The 24,315-nt window shown below is 34.5% G+C and overlaps 1 protein-coding gene across 1 annotated transcript in view; it reads left to right on the top strand.

Moving 5' to 3' along the window:
* PARD3B (par-3 family cell polarity regulator beta) overlaps nt 1-24,315 on the top strand; it is a 939,210-nt gene that overhangs the window by 116,588 nt on the left and 798,307 nt on the right. The window contains exon 2 of the mRNA XM_033112382.1: nt 20,390-20,491. Within this exon, the coding sequence (XP_032968273.1) occupies nt 20,390-20,491 (102 nt within the window). The remainder of the gene's footprint in view (nt 1-20,389; nt 20,492-24,315) is intronic.

Below are 24,315 nucleotides of genomic sequence, written 5' to 3'. Positions count from 1 at the left end.
GTTTGAGGTTCACAGAAAAATTGAGCAAAAGTTACAGAGATTTCCCATACACCTCCTGCCGTGACACATGCATAGCCGCTCCACATCCCTCGCCAGAGTGATAACACTTTTGTTACAATTGATGAACCTACACTGACACATCATTGGCACCCAGAGTCCCAAGTTTACATTATGGTTCATTCTTGGTGTTATACATTCTGCACATTTGGACAAAAGTATAGTGACATGTATCTGAAATTATGGTATCATAATTTTAGGGACTTTTTAATGCCCTAAAATCCTCTGTTCTCTGCCTATTCATCCCTCCCCTACCCCAACCCTTGAAAATCACTATTTACTGAACGATAAGTTTTTCATTTGTTGGGTGCTAATGTGAAAAGCGTAGTGCTTTTAATTTCAAATTTCATTTGTTCGTTGCTGGTATATAGGAAAATGATTAAAATAATTTTGACATTCAATATTTTATATTAGTTTCAGGTGTACATCATAGTGGTTAGACAGTTACATAATTTAGGAAGTGATCCCTCTGACTAGTACCCACTTGGTACTATATATAGTTGTTGCCATATTATTGATTATATTCCTTATACTTTACATCCCTGTGTAACTACAAATTTGTATTTCTTAATCCCTTCACCTTTTTTACCTTGTCCCCAATCCCCCTCTCATCTGGCAACCATCAAAATGTTCTCTGTATCTATGAGTTTGTTTCTGTTTCATTTATTTTGTTCTTTAGATTCCACATATAAGTGAAATCATATGACATTTGTATTTCACTGACTTACTATACTCAGCACAATACCCTGTAGGTCCATTCATGTTGTTGCAGATGGCAAAATTTCGTTCTTTTTTTATGGCTGAGTAATTTTCCATTGTATATACCCTGTTTCCCCGAAAATAAGACCTACCTAGCCAGACAATCAGCTCTAATGCGTCTTTTGGAGCAAAAATTAATATAAGACCTGGTGTTATATTATGCTATGTTATGTTATATTAATTGTATAAGACCCGGTGTTATATTACAGTAAAATAAGGTTGGGAAAACATGGTATGTACCTTCTTTATCCATTCATTCATCCAGGGACACCCAGGTTGCCTTCATATCTTGGCTTACGTAAATAATGCTGCAATGAACATATGAATAAGCACGTTCCCTCGAAGTAGCATTTTGTATATTAACCTTGTGTTCTGCAAACTTGCAGTAATCACTTATTAGTTTCAGAGGGGTGTGTGTGTGTGTGTGTGTAGAAAATCTGAAAGAACTGACAATTGTGTAATCTGTAAACAAAAACAGTCTTATTTTTTTCCTTCCCAATTTGTATATGTTTTATTTCCTTTTCTTTTTATTGCATTAAGTAAAACTACCAGTATAGTGTTAAAACGGGGTAGTAAGAGGACATGTTTGTATACTTGATCTTAGTGGGAAAGCTTTGAGTTTCTCACCAGTAAGTATGATATTAGCTGCAGATTTTTTATAGATATTCTTTTTATGAAGTTGAGAAAGTTCCCCTCTAATCCTAATATACCGAGAGTTTTTATCATAAATGAGTGTTCGATTTTGTCAAAGCTTTTTTGTGTTTATTGATATGATGTTTTTTGTTTTTAACCTATTGATAAGATGGATTACATCAGTGATTATTGAATGTTAAACCAGCTTTGTGTACCTAGGATAAGTCTTACTTGGTGCTTATAGTGTATAATTCTTTTTGTACGTTGTTGGATTCAATTTGCTAGTATTTTGTGGATTTTTACATGTATGTTCACAAGAGAGTTTTCTTTTAATGTCTTTGTCTGGTTTTAGTGTAGGGTTATGCCAGCCTCATAGAATGAGTTGGGAAGTATTTCCTCTGCTTCTATCCTGACAGAGATTATAGAGAATTGATATAATTTCTTCCTTAAATGTTTGTTAGAATTCATCAAGTAAACCCATCTGGTCTTGGTGCTTTCTGTTTTGGAAGGTTATTAATTATTGAATCAACTTAATATCTATAGGCCTATTCAGATAGTCTGTTTCGTCTTGCATAAGTTTTGGCAGATTGTGTCTTTCAAGGATTTGGTCCATTTTATCTAGGTTATAAAATTTGTGGGCATAGTGTTGTTCATGGTAGTCCTTTATTATTTTGTTAATGACCATAGGAGCTATAGTAATGTCCTTTTCTTTAATTTCTGATATTAGTAATTTGAGACTTTTCCTTTTTCTTAGTTAGCATGTCGGAAGGCCTATTAATTTTATTGATCTTTCCAAAGAACCAGCTTGTTTTAATTGTTCTTTATTGATTTCTCATCAATTTCGTTGATTTTTGCTCTAATTTTTATTGTTTTCTTGCTTGCTTTGGATTTAATACTTTTTCTAGTTTCCTAAAGTGTAAACTTAGATTATTGATTTTTTTTCAGACCTTTATTCTTTTCCAATCTGTGCATTCAAAGCTGTAAATTTCCTTCTAAGCCCTGCCTTTGATTCATCCCACAAAATTTTACTGTCTCCAGGTATTTTATATTTTACTTAACTCTTAACAAGTATTACATTTGTACATTTGACTTACCAATGTGTATGTCCTAGTTCTGACCTGTCTTCTGAGATCCATTATCATATTTTAATCTGCTTATTAGCCATCTTAACGTGGATCACCCAGAGGCATCTCAAATTAAACACATGGAGAAAGTAAGTTTGCTTTTTTCACTTTCCTGTTGCTTCCTCTATGTTTTCATCTTTGTTACAGAATTTATAATGGACTCCCTTATAGTATTGAATTTTAGTAGGAGTTTTTTTTTTTTTTGAGGTAGGGGGTCACCTCCTTTCATACGTGGGGACTCACAAATAGTGACAAGGTATTGCTTCAGTAGTAGAATCTTTATATTCCCACTGTGCTTTACATCATATAAACAGAGTCAGAACTTTGGTTATTCTTGTATAGGAAAAAGAAAGGATGCTTTGATAATAATGTCCATTGTGGAAGGAGGTGTAAATAATAGTAATAAGAAAGCCTTCTTCCAAGTCATGAAGTGTTATTCACTATGGATGCAATCTAATCATTTCCTCAATCTGAAAGGAACAAATAAGCAGAATAGAGGAGAGAAAGTTTGGTTGGAAATACTTTCCCATTGGTAAATGGGGCTCTGAAAGTCAAATGGGTGGGCTGGTGTAGTCAGCTGGTGGCATCTGATTTGCTTTATGTACTGGCATCTCTTGTGATTAGTTAGGGCCTATGTGCTTTAGATAAATAACTTTTTGGCTTACTTTGAATTGCTATTTATTGAATTTTAAATTTCATTTCATTCCTACAATTTCTATCTCTATTTCATTATTTCTGTTGTTTCTTGAACTGTTTAAAAACTAATGCTATTCTTGGGTAAAATTCTCTGGAATATCAGGCCAAAAGTTGAATGTGACCCAACATTTCATGAAGGCTGGGCTTCCAAATTGACACTGAAAATTTCTGAAGATACATTTTTTAGTTCATTAGCCTAATTTATAATAATTTTCATTCAAAGCATGTCTCTGAGATGGGTCTTTTAATATACTAATTTTCATTTGTATTTAATTTGATATAATTATTTGAGCTGTTATGAGACTTAAAAAAATAAAAGACAATATATTATTTGACCCTTGTGTTAGGCAAAATAAGCACCCCCACCCCCAAGATATCTACTTCATAGTCTTCAGAACCTCTGTATATGGTACATAGCTAATGAGAATTGAGGTAGCATATTGAAATAAATTGCTAATCAGTTACTTTTAAGATAGGGAGATTATCCTGCATTATTCTGGTAGCCAAATGTTAAGCCCAAGGGTCTTTATATGTGGAAGACGAAGCAGAAGAGCAGGTCCGAACGGCACGACCATTCCTAGCTTTGAGATGGATGGAAGCCTTGAGCCAAAGAATGTGGGTGGCCTGTAGAATCTAGAAAAGGCTAAGGAAAGGATTCTTTCCTAGAGCCTCCAGACAGGAATTCAGCTCTGCTGACACCTTGATTTTAGCCCGGTGGGGCCTTCATCAAACTTTGGGCCCAAAGAGCTATAATGTAATCAATTTGTGTTCTTTTAAGCCATTAAGTTTGTGGTAATTTGTTATAGGAGCAATAGGAAACTAATAGTATCCATTTTTATGGCTATTTGTCTATATGAAAGGCTTGCTTTTCATATTCTAGATACCAGGTGATTATAATTTTCCTAGAAACATTAGCCTATTTTTACTTTATATCAAAGACAACTATGATCATTATCATAAACAGAGTGATATTTCTTGCCTGTACAAAATTGGGCACAATTTGTTTTGCTATTGAATGTGATTATATCTACCTGCATGTTTTTGACCATGTACACATATATATAGTGTTTGTGTATATACTATGTATGTAATATGTTTATATGCTATATACAAATCAAAAAATATAAAATATTTTCTAAATATAACATATTTTCTATATTTTTAAAAATATAGAAAAATATAAGAGATATTTTAGGATAATTCATATTTTTACTATTGAGGTCAGCTATTATAGCTTACTTATCAAAATAATCAAACATAATTTGGGACAAAAGGGAAAACAGTAAAAAGGAGAACATATTTGAACATTCTTGTGTGAATGACTAAGAGGTCATGACATAAGCATATGACTAAGTCATCTCTTATTTGGTTTGTCAGGGAACACTATTTCCTTGGTTGACATAAATGTCAATATTGTCTATTGGCTTTCAACTTTTGCAATCAAATTATAGCCAAAGTATGGTTATCATTACAGAAGAGAATGTAAATGTTTTCAACTTTGATCATGTAAAGGTAGAGCTGACTGACAGCAATGGAAAGTGAAAGGGCAGAAAGGAGTATGAGTTAAGAACTGTGATACCATATTTACTCTGAATGAGGAGAATTAAAAATAGAAATTTAAGTTATTCATCAAAGATAAAAGTAACCATTAAAGAAAATAAACATATTTGAATAACAATAGTAGGAGAAAGAAGGATAGGCAAGTTGGGGGACTCTAAATACACTTAATTGTCATCAATAATATCAGAATGTCAAAAGATGATTTCTGAGGTCTTAAGTACAGACCAATAGAAATGCTTATTATTTAGAGAGAAGAATTAACATTCAAACAGACTAAAACAAATGTCTAAAAGAGTTGCCTCTGGTGAATACATTTGAGCCACCCATCTGCACCATTTAATTTTTAGTATCCAAGTAATTCTTACACATAGCTTAAAGCAAGAGTTGGGAAACTTTTTTTGAAAAGCGTCAGGTAGTAAATATTTTAGACTTTGCAAATTATATGCTCTCTGTTGCAGCTACTCAATTCTGCTATTGTAGTGCAAAATCAGTCTTACATTATATTTAGATGAGTGAGTGTGCCTGTGTTCCAGCGAACTTTATTTACAAAAATAGATGATAGCCATAGTTTGCTGATTTCTAGTTGAAAGAGTCAAATAGTGCTAAAAGGCCGTTAAAAAAAAAAAAAATACGGGTCTGTTGAGACCATCCTCTCATTCTGCTTCCAAGAAGCAGCTACTCTAAACCCTTTAGCTGTTTTTTTTTTTCCTTTGGGGGGGAGGGGATTTATTTCCATAATTCTAAATAATTTATGAATCAAGGTGTAGCAGTGTGCTTTTGTTTCTAAATATGAGTGTATTGCTATCTCTTGATTCATCAATTTGAGACATTATCTGTTTATATCCCATTAGGGTATTTAAAATTATAACTTTCTTATAGCTTCTTCATTTTTTCTCCCTCCTGGTCCCCTAAATATGTTGTTAGAATTTTTGGTTAAATCTTATTTAGTATTTTCACTACTACAACCATGCAGATATTGTTCCCTCTTGAACCAGTAACTATGGCTGCTTCCTGTCTTGTGTAAATTTCTAGAGTTAATTTAAATAGAGTTAATCTATTTGTTTCGTTTTATTTGAATCTCATGCTCTTTTCTTTTTCTTATAATTGTATAAAATGATCCTCAGTACCATTTCCCATGAAGTTAAAACAGTTCTAAAATCTATCAATTTTGTGTTTTTCTGTGATAGCATCACTCTTAAAGCCCTCCATTGTGCTGATCTGATCTGGGACCATTGCTCCTCAAACTCCTGCTCATATTAATTGCTGTTGCAATTTTGGGGGGCATTCATTTCCCATCTCTTCTGTGTTGGACCTTCAGTTTCCTGGGCCCCTCATTTTGGTGGTACACATTCTTCTAATTGCCTACAGGGAGTGGCTGCGGAGGAAGGTTGGTTGTAAGCCTGGTTGCTAGTTTTCTGGGGTTGGATGGGATTACAAAGTTGGAATGTGTAGCATTAATTATGCGGACCCCTGTTTGCACTAAGTAGTCTATTCAGTTCTTTTCTGTGCATCTGATGTCTTAGAGCCTGGACCCTACTAAGGGTCAGTTTCTTCAGATATTCTGTCTCTTGCCTCTAGACAGGGAAAGGTAGTAGTGGGCACCTGTGAGTTTCATCATTCTTTAAACATATTTTCAGACATTTTTTTTCCCCACCATTTTCAGTCCCCGCCTTCTTCTAATTTTCATGGATCCCGGTGTCTTCAGACTCTGTCCCAGGTGGATTGGCTTGTTTTCCATACTAAGTGTCTTCCTTAAGACACTTGGGTTTGACCTTCCTCTCCCTGAGAAGTCATTACTTCTTTTTCTCTCCATTTTCTGTCTTTTGTATTGTACTTTGGATTGCAGATATCACATGGTTTCATGAAGATAGAATTTATGGTTCTCTTTTTAGATGGATTTGTTTGGGGATGATTTCCAGGGAAGAAAGGATGGGATAGTCTTAACAACTATAATCATAGGTATGTGTTAGCTGGTAATTTTTTTCAATTAAAATATTTGTATATCTACAACTTTTTAAAAAATAAGGATGAATTTATTGCACAAAGTAAAATGCAGACCTACAATCATGTCAGCTTTTGTATTCATATATTTTTGTAAGTGAATATATATAAATATATGGAAATGTATATAACTGATATTGTAATACAAATATCAGAAAACTTTTCTTCAACATTTTGATTATTTTTCTACAGTTTGAAATCTTTCTTTATAAGGTGAACTTTGAGTCCTTTTTGTTGTTGTTGTTGTTTGCCTGCTTTACAAGTGGCATTTCTGCTTGGGGATTTTTCTTCCATTATATTAACAATGTACTAGTATAATAATGGTATACTGGTACATAATTTTAGACAAAAATACATAGTTTTAAGTGTCATCTGCATTTTCATTTGCTCTCATAAAGTAGGTAAGGTGTGACCAAGGGAAGTCAGATACTAATTTATTAAAAGTTTATAAAAGTTCTAGCTAATTGTTTTTGAAGTTTGGCCTACATTTTCCTATGTAAATAATAGTTAAATGAAAGTTTTTCTTGTCTGTAGAAGCCTACTTTTCATAAGTCAGCATTTTGATTAATGTCAACGAACTATGTAAGTTAATTATGAATCTTAGTTAAGGCCCTGGGTGTCGGGCATAAGGCCAGTGTATTCAGGACTATACATACTATTTGTGGTGGAAGACCAGATCATTTTGTTTGTTCATGTACAGCAAATGGATACTTTTATAAATCACAAAATTATGTGCTTGCATCTTCCAGCAGTAAAACATGCTATAAAAATTTTAATGGTTACTCTTGACTCTGTTGTATTTTGATGAAAAACAAGCAGTTCATGGACTGCATTGGTCTATAGACCACATTTTGAATACAAGTATAGAGGAAACCTGGGGAAGAGTGTTTCCTCCTGGCCAAAATCTTGACATATGAAAAACTCGGCTCACATTCTGATACTTCTCTTTCTGGACCTTTTGCTCACTTTTGTTGACTTTCCTATTTCTCAAGCCTAGGAGGTCTCTTTGCCCTCTAAACTTGCAGTAACTCTCAGTTTTGAAGAATTGCACAGGGCACTAGTAAAACGAGCACTGCTTATTGTCCATCTGTTGTGAAGAGAATGTGTACCAGATGCTGGGATTACAGTAGTATATAAGTTAGAAATGGCTCTGCCTTTGTAGAATTTAAAAGTATGGTACCATAAAAGTATGGTACCAAGAAAGAAAATATATGTACTTATCTATGAGTACATGTGTGTCTGTGTATGTGCATTGTGTGAATATGTAATGAATTTCTCACAATCTGGTAAAGGTTGATGGCATGGTTTGCATATTATATGAGTAGAGTTTGGATTTCAACCTAGTCTCACTGACTGCAAGGCTTATACTTTTCCCACTAAATAACTGCATTTTGAGGGGGTAGAGTTGATTATCTTTTATATGTGGTCCATTCATAGTCACACCTGGAAATGCCTTACCTCAGTAGTTTGGAAAAGAACAACTAAGATGCAAATAAAATATAGATCCCTTCTTCTTTCTTTCTGGAAAATATTTTCATTTAAAAAGTACTTTCCAACATGTTTGATGATGATGTGAAACTACCGTGTTTCCCCGAAAATAAGTCCTAGCCGGACCATCAGCTCTAATGTGTCTTTTGGAGCAAAAATTAATACAAGACCTGGTCTTATTTTACTATAATATAAGACCGGTCTTATATAATTTAATATAATATGGTATAGTATAAAATAATATAATATATTATACCAGGTCTTATATTATTTAATATAATATAGGATAATATAAAATAATATAAGACCGGGTCTTATATTAATTTTTGCTCCAAAAGATGCATGAGAGCTGATGGTCCGTCTAGGTCTTATTTTCGGGGAAACACGGTAGTAGAATTTTAGCTAGCGTTGTAGAGTGGAGTAAAATTTTTACTTGGTGGGGACAAGGTATTTGTGGAGAGACGGAGCAGGCAGTTACTCCCATTTGGTATTTTCACATATCTGCCATGCTTATTCACCTGGACTAGTGAACTGGTTCTCCACTTCTGGCCCCCATGGGACTCCTGTAAGGGTCCTTTTCTGAGCTTTGATTTCTTTTACAAATGACTGCACATGGACTTGCTTGGGGCACAGCCATTTGTTAGGAGACCTGACTGATACTGACTGGTCTCCTCACCTCTTTACTCAAGCGGCATCATATCAATAAGGCGTGACCTGACCCCCTATTTAAAAATACAAGCCTTCTGTACTCCCCATCCTCCTCACCCTACTCCGTCTTTCTCTCCCAAATAACTCACCACTTTCTAACATCCCATTTCATGTAATTATTTATTATGTTTGTTAATTACTGCCTGTCTTCTCTGCTCACTGAAATGTAAGTTTCATTCTTCCAAGGATCGGATTTTTCTCCCCTATTTCGTTCATGGATATTACAAGAACTCAGCACGTGTTTGTTGTACAAACAGTTGTCATTGACATACAATCCAGTATTTCTAGTTCTCTCATGCTGCCCTTGGCTTTGTTGAAAGGTCTAGGTCACATGATTAAACCTTTTGTTTTAGTTTAAATAAAATAATTTTCTCTATTATAACATGAGGTCTTTTTTCCCTCCTCCTTTTTTTCTCCTTGTCTTTATTCATATGACCCATTTATAGTGGATGCCAAAGTGGTTTTAGATACTGGGGATATAGAAGTGAAGAAGTTTCTGTCTTATGGAACTTATGTTCTAGTTGGAGAAGACTAAATAATACAAATTAACAAATAATTGAAAAAAGTAGTGATAACATTTGACACTGGCAGTAGGATGCGGAGAATCAGCTTTAGATTGACAGTCAGGAAGGTCATGTCTGAGACAGGGTCCTTGAGCTCAGCTTTTTCCTTTCTTTCCTGTGCTGACTGTGCTCTCTGTAGCTACACCCGTGATCCATCTATAGACCCTGGTGGAGAAACAAAACTAACAGTAGTGGACTATAGTGTCGCAATACTATCCAAACTCAGGGACAGATCATTTCTTACCATCCTAGTCTTGCCATACTCAAAAGAAGCTTTATAAACAGTGAGCGGGAATAATGTTGATGAGGTTTGTATGTTTATCTTAGCATTAACTCATGTTTATACACAGTGCCACCAGTACCTCTTCTGATGTAAATTAAAATTCTTTTCTATGTCTTAATTTCTTCAGTGATGGAGCATAAAACTTGGTGGTTGAGTAAAGAGTTAGAGGTCACGGCAGTTAATCTGTAGAATGCTTTAAACCTTTTTCATTCATTCATAAACACAAAGTTACAAACACAATTGATAGTATCTGTGAAAGGCAGTCTTTGGAGTTACTGTACAAAGATGCCTGCATCATAGCAAGAAAATTTGGATTTAATTGGCTACATTAAGTAAGTTTTGAGTTGCATGAATTTATGATCTCGAATTCTAATAAAAATCCTTTATGTAGAAAAATACTTTTTAGGGTTTTATAATGAATAAATTATTTTAAGAATTCTAGCTTGTGTCTCTCTTTGGCATTATGGCTGCTTCCATTCTTTGGCTGTAGGCTTTGCATTCCTTTCGACCACACAAGCTTCTAAGACAGTGGCATCGAGGTCTGGGACTGTAAAATTTCACTGAAAACAGTTAATGGAAAACAGGATTTAAAAAAAATCAACTGTTTTGTTTAAAATTAATTTGAAATGTTGTATTTCAGTATTATGAAGTTAGTAGTGGTTTAATGTTTTAAAAGTCTTATATATTGGAAATCTTTTGAAATAGATGTATCAATTAAATACGTGTGTAATCTCTCTTAATTTTAGTATGTAACATTTGATTTTTCTGATAGAACTTTGGTTTTAAGATGATAATATATTTAACCCTGAAGATTTATATAAAGCTTTCTGCACTTAAATCACTCGTACATCTATAGGAAAAGGAAATTTTCATACTCTTGTGAAGAGTTAGAGTGTGCTGTGATAATGTAGGCAGTAGATTTGAAAATAATTAAAATTCGTCCTTTATTTAAAAGAAAAGCTCTGTCTGGATATCTGGACCTTTTTTCCTCAAATAAGTTTTTGTTAATACCAGGATGAAAAATGAATGTTTAAAGTTCTTTATATAAAGAAAACTGAGACTATAGTGGTTACTTCATAAAGCTGGATGAAAAATGACTTGGGGTGATTAGCATTCTGTTTAATATTTAGTTGATATATGAACTAGACAGTGAAATGTATGCTTTAATGCTTAAGTATATTTCTTGCTGCTTGAAAAGGAGAGTAAGTAATATCAAAATTTGGATTATGAGATAAAATTGAAAAATTCCCCTGGAATTTTTGGTGCCCTTATTGAGAATACTTTTGTTAAGGATTGTATATCAGAAGCCTACAACTGTCTTCCTGTGGCTTAATCTTTGTATATTCTGGTTCTCTGCAGTAACGAGAAGGCTGTTCTAGATGGTCTGTGAACCAATGAATTCCTACCAGTTTTTGAACTTAGGAAATTATCAAGGCTTGAGAACACCAAATTTGGGGGTGGTGGGGGGATAGGGGGTGGGGAAGAGTTGTTTTAGAGTGAGAAATTAGCCTATTTATAAATAATCTAAGTAATGTAAAAGTCTCAGTTTTTTTCTCTACCAGTTATTCTTTTACTTTGGAGATGGAAGACCTTTTTCTTAAAATTGTGTATAAATGAGTGAACTTTTAGGTTACACAGCAAGACAGTAGAATAATCGATAGATTGGGAAATTGAAAATATGGTGGTTTGCTTATAGACTTTCTACATGGAGATGCACAATAATTGTGGAATCATGCTGAACTGCTGAAAACATCGTTCTAATGATATAGCAGAGATTTCTTCCTTCAAGAATCTTCTCTAACCATAGGTTCAAAGCTCTAAGGAGCGTTAAGGTTTCAAATGCTGTAGGTTTGAGAGGTGGAAGAGGTCTTCAGGAACACACAATTCCCACTTCTTATCCTTATAGCATCCTGGAGATATGACATTCTAACCTTTGTTTTGACTCCTTACAGGAATGGAGAACGATTTCATCATACAACTCACTCACTCTTTCTGAAAGATCTTTCTTATACTGAGCTTCAATCTACCTCTCTATTGAGGATATGCCTTTTCTTGAGAACAAACCAAATCTTTCTTGTGCATGGCAGCTTTTTAATTTGATGGGACTCTCATGTGGTCATTTAAAACTTTTACAGATTCACGTAGTATAAAAGCTCAGCCAAAAAAAAAGAGCAGGGTAAGGATTTGAATAGCTAATTTAACGTGTATTAACAATGAGTGTTTATCCCAGAGGAAGCAAGAAATGAGAGACTCGGCTACTACCTCTGTTGTCTCAATTACCACGTACTTACGGTAGATGTGTGACCGTCTCTGTCCAGAGTATGATTCTAACTGTCTAAGATAAGCAGTTTTCACAGAACGTGGTCTAACATAATCCAGATACTTTATCTGGTACTTAACTGAAAAGACAATAATATGCTCCGGTCCTGGATGAAAAGAAAGCAGTGTTGGATTTATTGAAAGGAGATACGTTCGTCTCCAGTATGGTGTTTCCCTGAGAGATTTCCAGGGATCATTTTAAGAATAAGAAAATTTTGCCATACCAGATAACTTTAAGAGCTCAGTGCCCTATAAAACTGTGGTTCTACTATGTTTGAAATAGCAAAAAAAACAAACAAAACAAAACAAAACAAAAAAAACCAAAAAACTTCCGTTTGTAGACTCCAATTTGAACAAACCTAAATGACATCTTTTGATGAGGGAGCTGACCTATTCCTGTCTCCCATATGGGTGCTATCCAGTTTAATAATCATCTCTTACATTTGGAATAAACACTCTAAGTGTGATATGACCACTTGCGCATGGAATAAGATTATTACTTGCTCTGTTCTAGACCCAGTGCTTCTATGATTATAGCCTGAAATGGTGGTAACACATTTTGGAGACTCGTCACACTGTTGACTCATTTAAGCCTGTGGCCCACTGAGCCTCTGCTATGGCTCTTAGGGCGTTTAGAGTAACTGGTGGTCAGTGAGCTACATATTCTGTTGGTAGGATAATCTGGCTTCTCTGCCTTTTGGGACTTCTGCATTCCTTTTCTTTGATTTATGTTAAGATTTGTTCTTATACTTCTAAGGAAAATTGTTCTAAATAGCTTTTTATTGGTCTTTATTTATCTGTAGACATGTCATGTGTGAAGGGTACCATTATGCATTTCAGTGTGAAAAAACGAAATCACCTTTTTTTTTGAAGCAAAAAAGTTCTTTTCATTTTTATGTAAACACTTTCTAAGTATAACACACATACAGAAAAGTGCACAAATAAGTGTAGCCAGCACACACATCAAGAAATAGAACCTTACTCTAGAAGCCTCTGTGCCCCTTTTTACTCAAATGGTCCTTGCCCTCTCAAGAGGTAACCAGTATCCTGACTTCTGACCTTGTGAATTAATTCTGCCTGCTTTTGAGTTTATTTGCAGGGGATTACATGCAGTATGTACGTTTTTTCTGTTTTTGGCTCTTTGGGATCACTGTTATGCTGTGAGATTCACCCATATTATTGAATAAAGTTGTAGTTTGTTCATTCTTGTTGATGTTTAGTATTCCGTTGCAGTGATATGTTATCTGTTCTACTGGTGATGAATATTTATTTCTGGATTTTTAGGTATTAGGAATAATATTGTTATGAATATTCTATTATATGTCTTTTGGTAATTCTATATATTCGTTTCTGTTGGATATATACTTGAGAGTGGAATTGCTGAGCTTTATGGGATGTTTATGTTCACATACTGCCAGCTTTCCAAAATTGTTGTACAAATTTACACTCCCACTAACAGTGTCTGAGAATTCTAGTTGCTTCACATCCTTACATCCTAATATTTTGTAAGTTTAACATAAAAGTTTCACATATGTTGTTAGACTTATTCCTAAGCGTTTGATTTTTTGATACTGTTATGTTATTTTTTTAAAATTTCATTTTTCTCTGTTACTGGTTTGCCTTGTTTGCTAAGATACATTTTACTGTGAATTGGTTGTGAATATTCTCAAGTGCTTGTGTTGCATCTGCTGTGATGATCATCTAATATTTATCCTTCACTCCCCCACCCCCATTAGGTGGTGAATAGCCTTGGTTACCTTTGAATTTGAAACCATTCTTGCATTATTGAAATAAATTCCACTTGGTCATAATGTATTATCCTTTATATACATCACTGAATTGGATTTACAAATGTTTTAAGCTTTTGACAAATGTATCCAGATGCAAATTTTTATAATTTTCCTTTCTTGTAATATCTTTGTAAGGTGTTACCAACATGATGCTGTCCTCAAAAAAAAGAGTTGGCAAATTTTTCTTTCTTTTTTTTGTTTTTTTTGTTTCTAGAAGTGTTTGTATAAGATTGACACTATTTCTTCCTTAAACATTAGGAAGATTTTAACTGAAATAATCTGAGCCTGGTGTTTCCTTTATGGACAAGTTTCTAAATAATAGATTGTTTTTTACACTGTTGTTTTTGTACTATTTATATTTTCTATTTTTATTGTTAGTTTTGGAGAGTTGTATTTTTCAAAGAGTTTATTTTATATAAATTATTAAATTCGTAGCTCTAAATTTTTTACAATACCTTCTTTTTAATATCTATAAGATCTATGATGGTATTGCTTGCTGTTTTCCTTCTTGATACTGAAAATTAATTTTTTTCCTTGATCAGGCATTTATCAACTAGGCATTTATCAACTTTATCAAGCCTTTTATAGAACGAACTTTGATTTATATTTGTTTTACATTTGGATATTTCATTGACTTGTGCACTTTATTTCCTTCTGTCTGCAATGACTAGCTGTTCTATTTCTAGTAGCTTCTTGATTTTAGCTCTTTTTTCCTAATATATGCATTAAACACCATAAATGTCCCATTAATCACTGCGTTAGCTGCATCCCACAATTTTTATGTTTTAATTATTTTTCACTTCAAAGCTGTTTTCTAAGTTCCATTATTTTTAATCTATGGATTATTCAGAACTATAATTCCTAATTTCCAAACAGCCGGGCATTTTCTGGATATCATTTTTGTAACTGATTCCCCTGTGACCAGAGAACATATTCTGAATGATTCTAGACTTTTGAAATTTGGTATATATTCCATGTGTACATGTAAAGAATGTATTTTCTAATCTTTTTGAGTGTGGTGTTTTGTTTATATGTATGTAATATAGATAATTTAAGTCACTTCGTTAATTGTGTTCAGATGATTTATATCTCACTGACTTTTTTTTTCTGTTCTATCAAAAGTCTCGTACTGTGATTATGAATTTTCTTAATCTATTTATTTTGGCAGTATATATATTGAAGTGATATTATTGTGCACATATAGTTTTAGAATTGTTAATTTTTTTTTCTGTTGGATCCTTTTATCATCATGGAATGACCCCCTTTACCTTGAGTGATATTTCTTGAAGTTTCCTTTATCTGATGTTAGTATGGCTATGTCAAGTTTCTTTTAGTAGAATCATAGATTTTTTTAAAAGCCGGAAGTAAATATACAGATGCACTGATTCACCTTCATTTTATACATAAATTGAGATTATAATTTTGTTGTTGAATTTGCTAGGTATTACTTTCAACCCAGTCTAAACATCCTTGGTCCCATTTTAGCTCTCCTGAATTCTTTGGAAACATACATGATTTAAAGTGACACCAGGTCATGTTTCTCTCTAGTCTTTTCTCAAGTTTGCACTTGGTTGATCTATTTCAGGAAGGTGGAGACATATTCTAAAGTCAGTTACGACCATCTCATAATGAGCTCTATATTCATTAGTAGCTTTTCTGGCTTACCTCTTTCCTTTCAGGTGTCAGTGCTGCTCTGCTAGACTGCTCAGGCATCATTTTCTGGAACTCTCGTGTTTGCATACACTGTCTACTTGGTTATTTAGAGACTTTTGCACTCGGCTTGCCTCCGTTTTCAGACCTGTTCTAATCACTATGTCTTTCCTGGGTGCCTTCTGGAGCATCTGATTCTCCTCTGGTCTTGCATAGAGGGTAGAATAACCCCAGAGGATTATGACAGAAGTAGTTCAAATGCGCATGCATATAAAACTTTATAATTGTCCATCCAACTTCTAATGCCACAAGCTCCCTCACTAGCCTTAGCAGGAAGATCTTTTTTCATTGATTCCCAAATCTTTAATTCATGCTTATGAGGAAGCTTCTCTCACTTGTGCAACACTGGACACATTTACTTGAAGACTTTGTATCCTTCCATTATTGCTGTCTTGTGTCCTCTACACTTCGACCTCTATGGGGTACATTGTACAGAGGCCGCAAAGCCTTCAGCTTTACTAGTGATGAAGCAACTGAGGCCCAGGGTAATGATGACTTGCCTGGATCCATATACTTAAGTAGCAAGTATACTTAAGGATCTGATTCCCTGCCTTGTTCTTAGATAATTGTCCTTTTAAATTCCTTAATCTTAAAAAAAAAAAATTCTGTTAAAATATGCACCTTGGCTCTGCTGTTTAGTAAGCGTCTGACTTTGGGTAAGTTAATTCACATGCCTTGCTTTCCTCATCTGTAAAATGGATTGATAACCACTTCGTGAGTCCGACGATAAATGAATTAATCAGATAAAACATAACAGTGCCTACAGTCCCTGGTCTATAGAAAGCACTAAAACAAACTATCTGCTGTTATGATTATGATGATGAAGATGATGATGAAAACAGTGAAATCTCATTTAATAGACACATTCCACCAAATTCACGAAGTTAAATTCTACAAGGAAAAATTCTAATTTTCCATTAACTTCCATTGTACAGTTCTTATTTTCCAGTGGGTAAGATTCTTGTGAAAACATCAAGCCACAAAAAACCAGGTGCATTGAATTGCCACCATTGACAAACACAGGATTTCTCCAGCCATTGGCTTTTTCTTAGCAGCGCTCTCCTCTCTTTGGGACCTTGTCACTATTGCAGGGTATTGTTTTCTCTTCCTGGATCAGAGGCATTTTGGTTAGAAACCTCCAAGTTTTTTTTTTTTGTTTTTTTTTGATTATTGACGTCATCTCAGTGCTTGGTAGTCATGCGTTATAGTATCTGGCTTGCCAATCCACTTACTCTTCTGGGTGTTGCAGATGGAAAATTATTGTTCTTCCAAACTTTGGCTAATATACATTTTCTAAGGTAATGGGACAATTTCATATCATCTACCTACAGTGAAGATTATTTGTTGCTATTGATAGCAGTACCTGTTTGGAGCAATTTTTACATTGATCATAAAAGTATCCTGTAATTGTCTTCTTCCTGTAATGCGTATGTTTTTATTTCCTTTCCCAATTTATCTTTGTAGACTATTTTTAGTTTTGAAATTCTAGTAGGGTTTTAGTTAATTGTGCATTATTTAATGCAGAGAGGATACTATCAAAAGTGTAGGAAACATAATGTGTATGTTATTTTTCAATACTTTAATGATCCTAGCAGTGTAGTAATAAGATTTATTGCATAGCCCATATACTAGAGACATTTTCAAAATAATTTAAAAGTTACATGTATTAGAGAGATTTGTGCAATATAAAGGTAGATTAAATGTCACGATCATGAATATTGCAGTAAATTTTTCCAAGTGATTAATTGTGTGAACCATGACACATATGTGAACATCTTTTCATGTTTGATCAATTTTATTCCTGATGGTAATAAAAGCAAGCAAACGAAATGCAAAGTGTTGACTGCAAGGTAATGGTTGAAATTTTTACATGCATAAAGGAGTCAGGGCGAATTTATAGTCTTAGATGGCTGTCGGCTGCTAATATTGTATGTATATTCTTCAAGTGATCTATAGAACCATGGCCAAATACCTTGGGGACAAACTCACAGTTGGTATGTGCTGTGTTCGTTGATTTACCTTTCTTGGGTATGTAACTTGGATAGGAGACTGCTTGCATATAGCTTGTTTGCTTTTGTTCAGGATTAGATGTGTGCTCGTCATCAGCCTGCTCTTCCATTCTTTGGAGAGTATAAAATGCAGTATCAGTGTAGAATGGGAACAGTTAAAATTGCAAATAGTCTTTATATTCTGGTACCATGTATTTCACTTAAATTTTTTTTTTTGGCGGAATATATGATTCCAAAATGTAATAAATTACTTTTTTTAAACTTGATTTAGTTCAGTAAAACTTTTAAGTTCTGTACTCTTTTGAATCAAAATTAAAGATTAGCATCTTAGTTTTTCAACCCTTGTGCCATAGTTTCCAAAACATCTTAGATCCCACAAATGTGTGTGAGGGAGGAATGTTCTGTGACTTAACAACCCGATCTTGCTGCCACTTGTCTGCTGCTCTCTTTGCTACTGATCAGATCCTATCCCTTGCTATTTCCCGAGTTTCACCATGTTAAATCAGTCTTTGGTTTTCTTCTCTCTGTTCCTATGTCTAGGCAGGAAGAGAGGTATACTTGAACTTGTACTGCAGTTGCTGGGGGTAGTTGTTTACCTCCATCTGAGTTGATAAAATCTGCTTTTACAAACGGAACACACGAAGAAAGCAGACAACTTAATACATGTCTGCTTTTAAGTATTTGAATATAAAAACAAACTCTTTAGGATACGTCAGTTTTTATAAACATGTTTAAAATCAACAGATTTTATCTACTGTTCTATAAGATATCAAAAACCAACTCAGTGGAAGTTAATAGAAATTCATTAAATTGAACTCCTTTTTTAAGAAGGCTAGTTTTACAAGGCAAATAATTCTCTCTAGATTCCAGTCAGAAGTCTTGAATAGTTTTGGAGAAAGATGTTGCTTGTGGCATGGCTATAGAAAAAGATTCAATTCCCAAAGATTACTAGGGGATTTCTTTCTTGCTCTCTTTATTGTATAGTCTAGTGGCCATTACACAGTGTTTTGTCTACCTCAGTATTATCTAGTTTGTTGTACCTGGCTTATCCTTTATAGCACAGATGCCTTGAGTTGGCAGAGACCTCTGATTAAAGACTCTGATTGATAGGTGTCGCAGACTTTTCTTACCTGGTTATATTAGGTTGGTGCAAAAGTAATTGCAGTTTTTGCAATTTTTAACCTTTTAAACTGCAATTACTTTTGCACCAACCTAATATAATCACTATTTTTGTCTTTGTGATCTCTCTCTGGGCAGTAAAATCAGGCAAAGTTCCCTAATAAATCATTAGTGTTTCTACCCGTAAGACTAGCACTAGAAGCCAAAGGAATTCCTTTCATTTTGCTTGGAATAGCTCTTTAAATACTCTACAGAAAACTTAATTTTGAAATGTTGAGAGCCTAGTTAAGGAGAATTGCTTTGAATTTTTTAAGCCTATTACTTTATCAAGTCAAATTACTGAAAAGCTATGTACTCGGTCCACATTTCAGTAGCCTTTTGAACAGATACTTCAAAAGAATTACTATTTAATGGTATGAAACCTTTAAAGAAGAGGATGTATGACACTGTTTCTATTAGTTTTTGTAAAATTGCACTTGCATTCTGTGAATTATGTTCTTAATACTTTATAAAGATTCATGTGGTAAAGTCTTAGGAGAATTTCCATCTCTTCTCACAAATTGGTATCTGTTCTTTTATTGGAAACTGATTTAGAGCTCAAAAATTTCCCAGTTTGAGAGGCTTTCTAAGAATCACAGAACCAAATTGATTATAGCTTGAGCATTCTGGGTAAAAACCTTACTAGTGTTCTTCTTCATTCATTGGTTCATGTTCTTGTTTCATTATTATAATGTTTCATTCTCATATCTTGAAATAGGCAGTACATGCATAACTGAATGAGCTATATCATGTAATTCTAAGCTGTACTATTAGTGTATCTAGCCATATATCAAGTGGGGACATTAATTTTTTTCCCTTAAGCTTTATACTCCTAAGCAGTTTTTAAAAAACAATACTGGGAGATCTCCTAAATCAGTATCCAAATTGAGTGAACCTCCTCTTCAACTCTGAACAGAGCCCGAGTTGCTGTCGTGCTACAGCAAATGGAAACCAATGCTGCAGCTTGCTCCAGAGATCACTGCAAATCTTAGAATTGAGGGCATACACATAGCATGGCGATTTAAACAGGTGAAGTGGTTGAGAATCACCTCATTTCATTCACGTATTCCAAAGTGAAAGCTGTTGCCAACACAGATTTCTTTTTGCCTCTTGATTTTTTTCCTTACAGATTTGGGATCTCTGTTTGAACTTTCAATCCCAAGTTTCAGAAAGTACCCTCAATAAGATCTTTCTTTTCCAAAGTATTCTTGTAATTGCCTAAATTGTAGGTTATAAAAAATTCCTTGATTATGCTTTTCAAATAGCTGAGCAGTTTATTTTTGCATTGCAATTTATCTTCCAGGAAAATTGATGAAATATGTGTACTTTGATTTACTGATTTATGTTAAACAGGATAAAAATGCCAAATATTTATCCAAATAAATAGATAACATTTGTTTTTGGTGTTTAAAAATTGTATTATTACTAGAACATATTTTTCAGTGTGCCAATTATTTTCTTTTAAAATTAAAGTTTATGTTACCTATTTGAAAAGTTTGATTCATGAAACTTGTTGGTGGTTCTGCTACAGGATCCTGGCTACTGGGTGAAGATTCATCACTTAGAATACACAGATGGAGGGATCCTGGATCCAGATGACGTCTTGGCAGATGTCGTTGAAGACAAAGATAAGGTAGGTGACTCCAAAATTTGTTCTCTCTGTTTTCCTCTGTAGAGCTGTGTGTTTTCCAGAGATTGAGATCCTAAACAAACTCAGGTGTCAGGTATTGTTAGAAGGTGCCATCTGTTGAGGTTTCACCTGGACAGCCCATAAATCAAAGTTCTCCATCAGATGTTTTGGAAAAACTTTGTCAAGGTTTGCGAGTCTATTCATGGTGGCCTAATTAGCAAACACTTCATTCCCAAGAGTTCCTGATGTGTCTCAGTAACTTAGTGTTCGGCTCTGAGGCTGCTGGAATTCTCATTGCCGTTGTCTCTGGAGTTTTTTCTTGGTCCTTGTTAAATATGCGACTTCATGCCTGAGATTTGAACATGTTTCAAAGGAGAAAATACAATGGGGAGGAAAGTCTTATGAACTGTGGTGAAGATTTTCCTACAGTAGCTGGCGAGCAACTATCGTTCATGATAATTTTTGTTTTCATTGCTAAAATAAACACGGAATTGAATATTCCAGACATTGCTGCCAGCTTGGGAGTAATTCCATTGCATGTATCTTGCTTTCACGGGATTTTTCTTCTGATGCCGAACTGAAAAAGGTGTAAGTCAAACTGTTCATTTGCAGTATGCTGGATAATTGCTGTTGAGACACATAGTTTATTACTACTTTTGTGTTAGGCTCCTCTTATCAATCATTAATGCGCCCTTCAGAATTGAACTACAGCTCTCTCGGAGAGATCCCTGCTTCAAAGTTTCTTCTAGTGTGTATCCTTAGTGTTCTTTTCACTAGACTAATTTATATATATGAACATATTTCTCTGTATTGTTTTGTTTGTAGTCTCAGGGGTGTGTGTGTGTATACACCAACTGGACAGGAATACAAACAAGTGATTTATTGAACTCAGGTAAACTTTACATTTTTCCTTTTCCATAAGATCTTTCAGGACTGTTCAAATTTACATTAGTCTTTGTAGACAGTCTACCCACTTATTTTCTCTCTTTTCTGTTGGGACTCAATCTTGGTTTGTCTTGCATTATAATTTGCTGTTTCATAAGGGACTTATCTCTCTAAATAGATTGAAAGCTCCTAGAGGACATGGATCTGGAGATTTTTTATTTCTTTTGTGTTCCTCATATTAATAATATCTGGTACAACATCTTACCCAAACCAGATTGTCAAAGAACACTTATTGAATTAATGAGTGGAAAAGAAAGCGTCCCTCTCTGCAGTGAATTCCTGCTGTACGTGATTTTGATGCATTGCGATTTTGTTTGGTTTCACTTTTATAACTTTAAAAGTGAAACCACTTCAGTATTTCCCTGTTTTACTTTCTGCTGCTTCTCTAGTCATCTTCTTTCTTTGAAATAGTCAAGACATTTGGGTTGTTAATGAAGAAGGTCTTCCTGTCTCAATTTCACCGACATCCAGTGTATTAAAATGAAAAGCAGAAAAGTGGCAAGTTTAAGAAGGGCCAGAAGAAAATGTCTCACCCCAGCCTCATCCAAGACCTCATTAGAGGAAGGATGAGTCCATGAACAGTGCCCAGGGAAATAATTTGTCGTATAGAACTTTTTAGACAATTATTTTTAACTATCTTGGCAGTGAGCTTTTTAACTATAATCCATTTACTAGACACATGAACAGCATTCTCAGATATAATCTCCGTTTTTTTTGGACTTCACCACCACTACAAAATAAGGTAAAAAAGTGAGATATTCAGTTAAAATCCTAGCAAAGGATTAGTGCTGTTTGGGTTCAGGTTTACCCATTCCCGTGATGTAACTTGAACTCTTCTATGTTGAAGCTTAATAGGTATTGTTCTACAGAGTTGATGCGAATAACCGTTTTGATATGGCCAGAAAAAAATCGTACTCCCATTTTGTTCTTTTAAAAAACAATGTAAAAGGCAAAGAGTGCATCACTTAGGTTTTTCTAACACTCTGTGGTTTTAAGATTTCTTCATTGTCCATTGGACTAGTATGAAAAGAGGTTCCGCCAGACTGCATTTTACCTTACTTTTTGGCAGGTTAGATTAAGATGTAATTCTAAATGATGCTTCTGGATGTTTAGTGACACATGAAATTCACCCAAGATCCTTTGAGGCAATATGGAGCTTCAATAAAATTACAACTCGCCTATTTTGAAATTGGCTATCTAATACTTTCTTACATTTAGAATATAGATAGAAAGCAAGCCCGAAGTGGCATGGATGGATGTAAGTAATCCTGGTGCCAAAGTCTACAGTCCCCAACTCCTAGGAGGGACTCTCACAATAGGTGAGAAAAAACAACTAGGGACCTTTGACAGTTTAGCTGGAAAGGATGAGGCAGGAAAAACAGACACTTAGAACCAAAAAGCAGTATAGACTGAGACCATTTATTTAGTATATGGAAAAGCCACTTCTATAAAGACTGAAACTAGACGTTAGATTGTTTTCTACTTAAAATCAGACAACTGACTAACATGGTATAGGCAGTTTTCTAAAGAAATGACTTTTTAAACTTCTGGTTCCAGCAGTAGTTTGCGTTTTGTCTCACCTCTATTATTCCTTTGGCCAACACAGTACACTTTGCATACATGGCGTCTCTTTGGGCTTTTTTTTTTTTTTAAACTTGCTTTGCCTTAGAGCCCCTTTACAAGGTGAGCCAAATTTTTACTGTGATGCACTATTTCTGTCCTATAGTTTGTCAACATGTGATTGGAGCAGCTTTGGAATTTTGCATCTTATAAATAATATTTGTGTAAAATTTGTGCTGAAACTTAGTAATTATCTAGTGTGACCGTCGTTCTAAAAATTCTTCAATCTTATGTATCAGTCTGATGATTCAAGTTCTTTAGGATAAATATTTAAGAATTTACATCTTTACACTAATGTCTCTTCCTTGACTGCCCAAGGCTACTGACTTTAGTTCACCTAATAACAACTACTTAATATTTTATTGAACACTAATAGCGACCCAGAATGTCTTTGGCACTTACATATTTTATTTTAGAGCAACCCTGCAGGCAAGAGCTATTTAATATCCCTATTTTTAATTTCTGAGAACAGCCACAGAAATTGCGACTTGCCGAAGACCACACAAATAGTAAGTGGTAGAATCAGACTCTAGATAGAACCTAGAATTTAAATTTCCGCACTCTGTTTTGTTCTTTTACAATGTGCCAAGTGGTGTGTTGGGTGTTTGTATCTAAAATTTCTAATTATGAAAATTCATCAATCATAAATAAGCATAAGTTTGTTTATTGCCATCATTGTTAAAAGTTAATAGGACTGTGGCGTATAACAAAATCAATTCAGAATTACTATGTCATGCATATCTAGTTAATTTCAACTCCTTGCCTGCTGGCTGCATCTAATTTGTTGTAAAGGCCTGCCAGTTTTACCTCTGTTTCTTTCTCTCACATCCCCTTTTCCAGGTCCCAGATTACTCAGTTCAGGTACAGTGTAATTCCGAGTTGGACTTTGTAGACTACACTTGTTGTCTAATCACTGTGTATAGTTTCATAGGTAACTACATTCTGTATTCCACTAACTACTTTTCAGGTGGATTGCAGAATGTGCCCAAGTTATATGTTGTGCTTGCTGTCTGCAGTAGGCACCGTACTGGCCCCCAAAGATACCTACATCCCAATGCCCAGAACTGTAATGATGTAGGTTACATGGCAAAAGCGTCTCTGCAAATAGGATTAAAGACCTTAAAATGCGAGATTGGTCAGGATTATTTGGTGGGCCCAGTGTAATCAAAAGGGTCCTTATCAATGAAAGAAGAAGGCAGGAGAGTCAGTATTAGAAAGAGATGATGTGAGAGAGTTGACTGTCCAATGTTGGCTTTGAAAAT

Source organism: Rhinolophus ferrumequinum, chromosome 8 (assembly GCF_004115265.2).
Source record: "Rhinolophus ferrumequinum isolate MPI-CBG mRhiFer1 chromosome 8, mRhiFer1_v1.p, whole genome shotgun sequence".
Classification (NCBI taxonomy): Eukaryota; Metazoa; Chordata; class Mammalia; order Chiroptera; family Rhinolophidae; genus Rhinolophus; species Rhinolophus ferrumequinum.
Note: the sequence above shows the minus strand (reverse complement) of the source record. Positions and strands in the feature narration are given on the sequence as shown.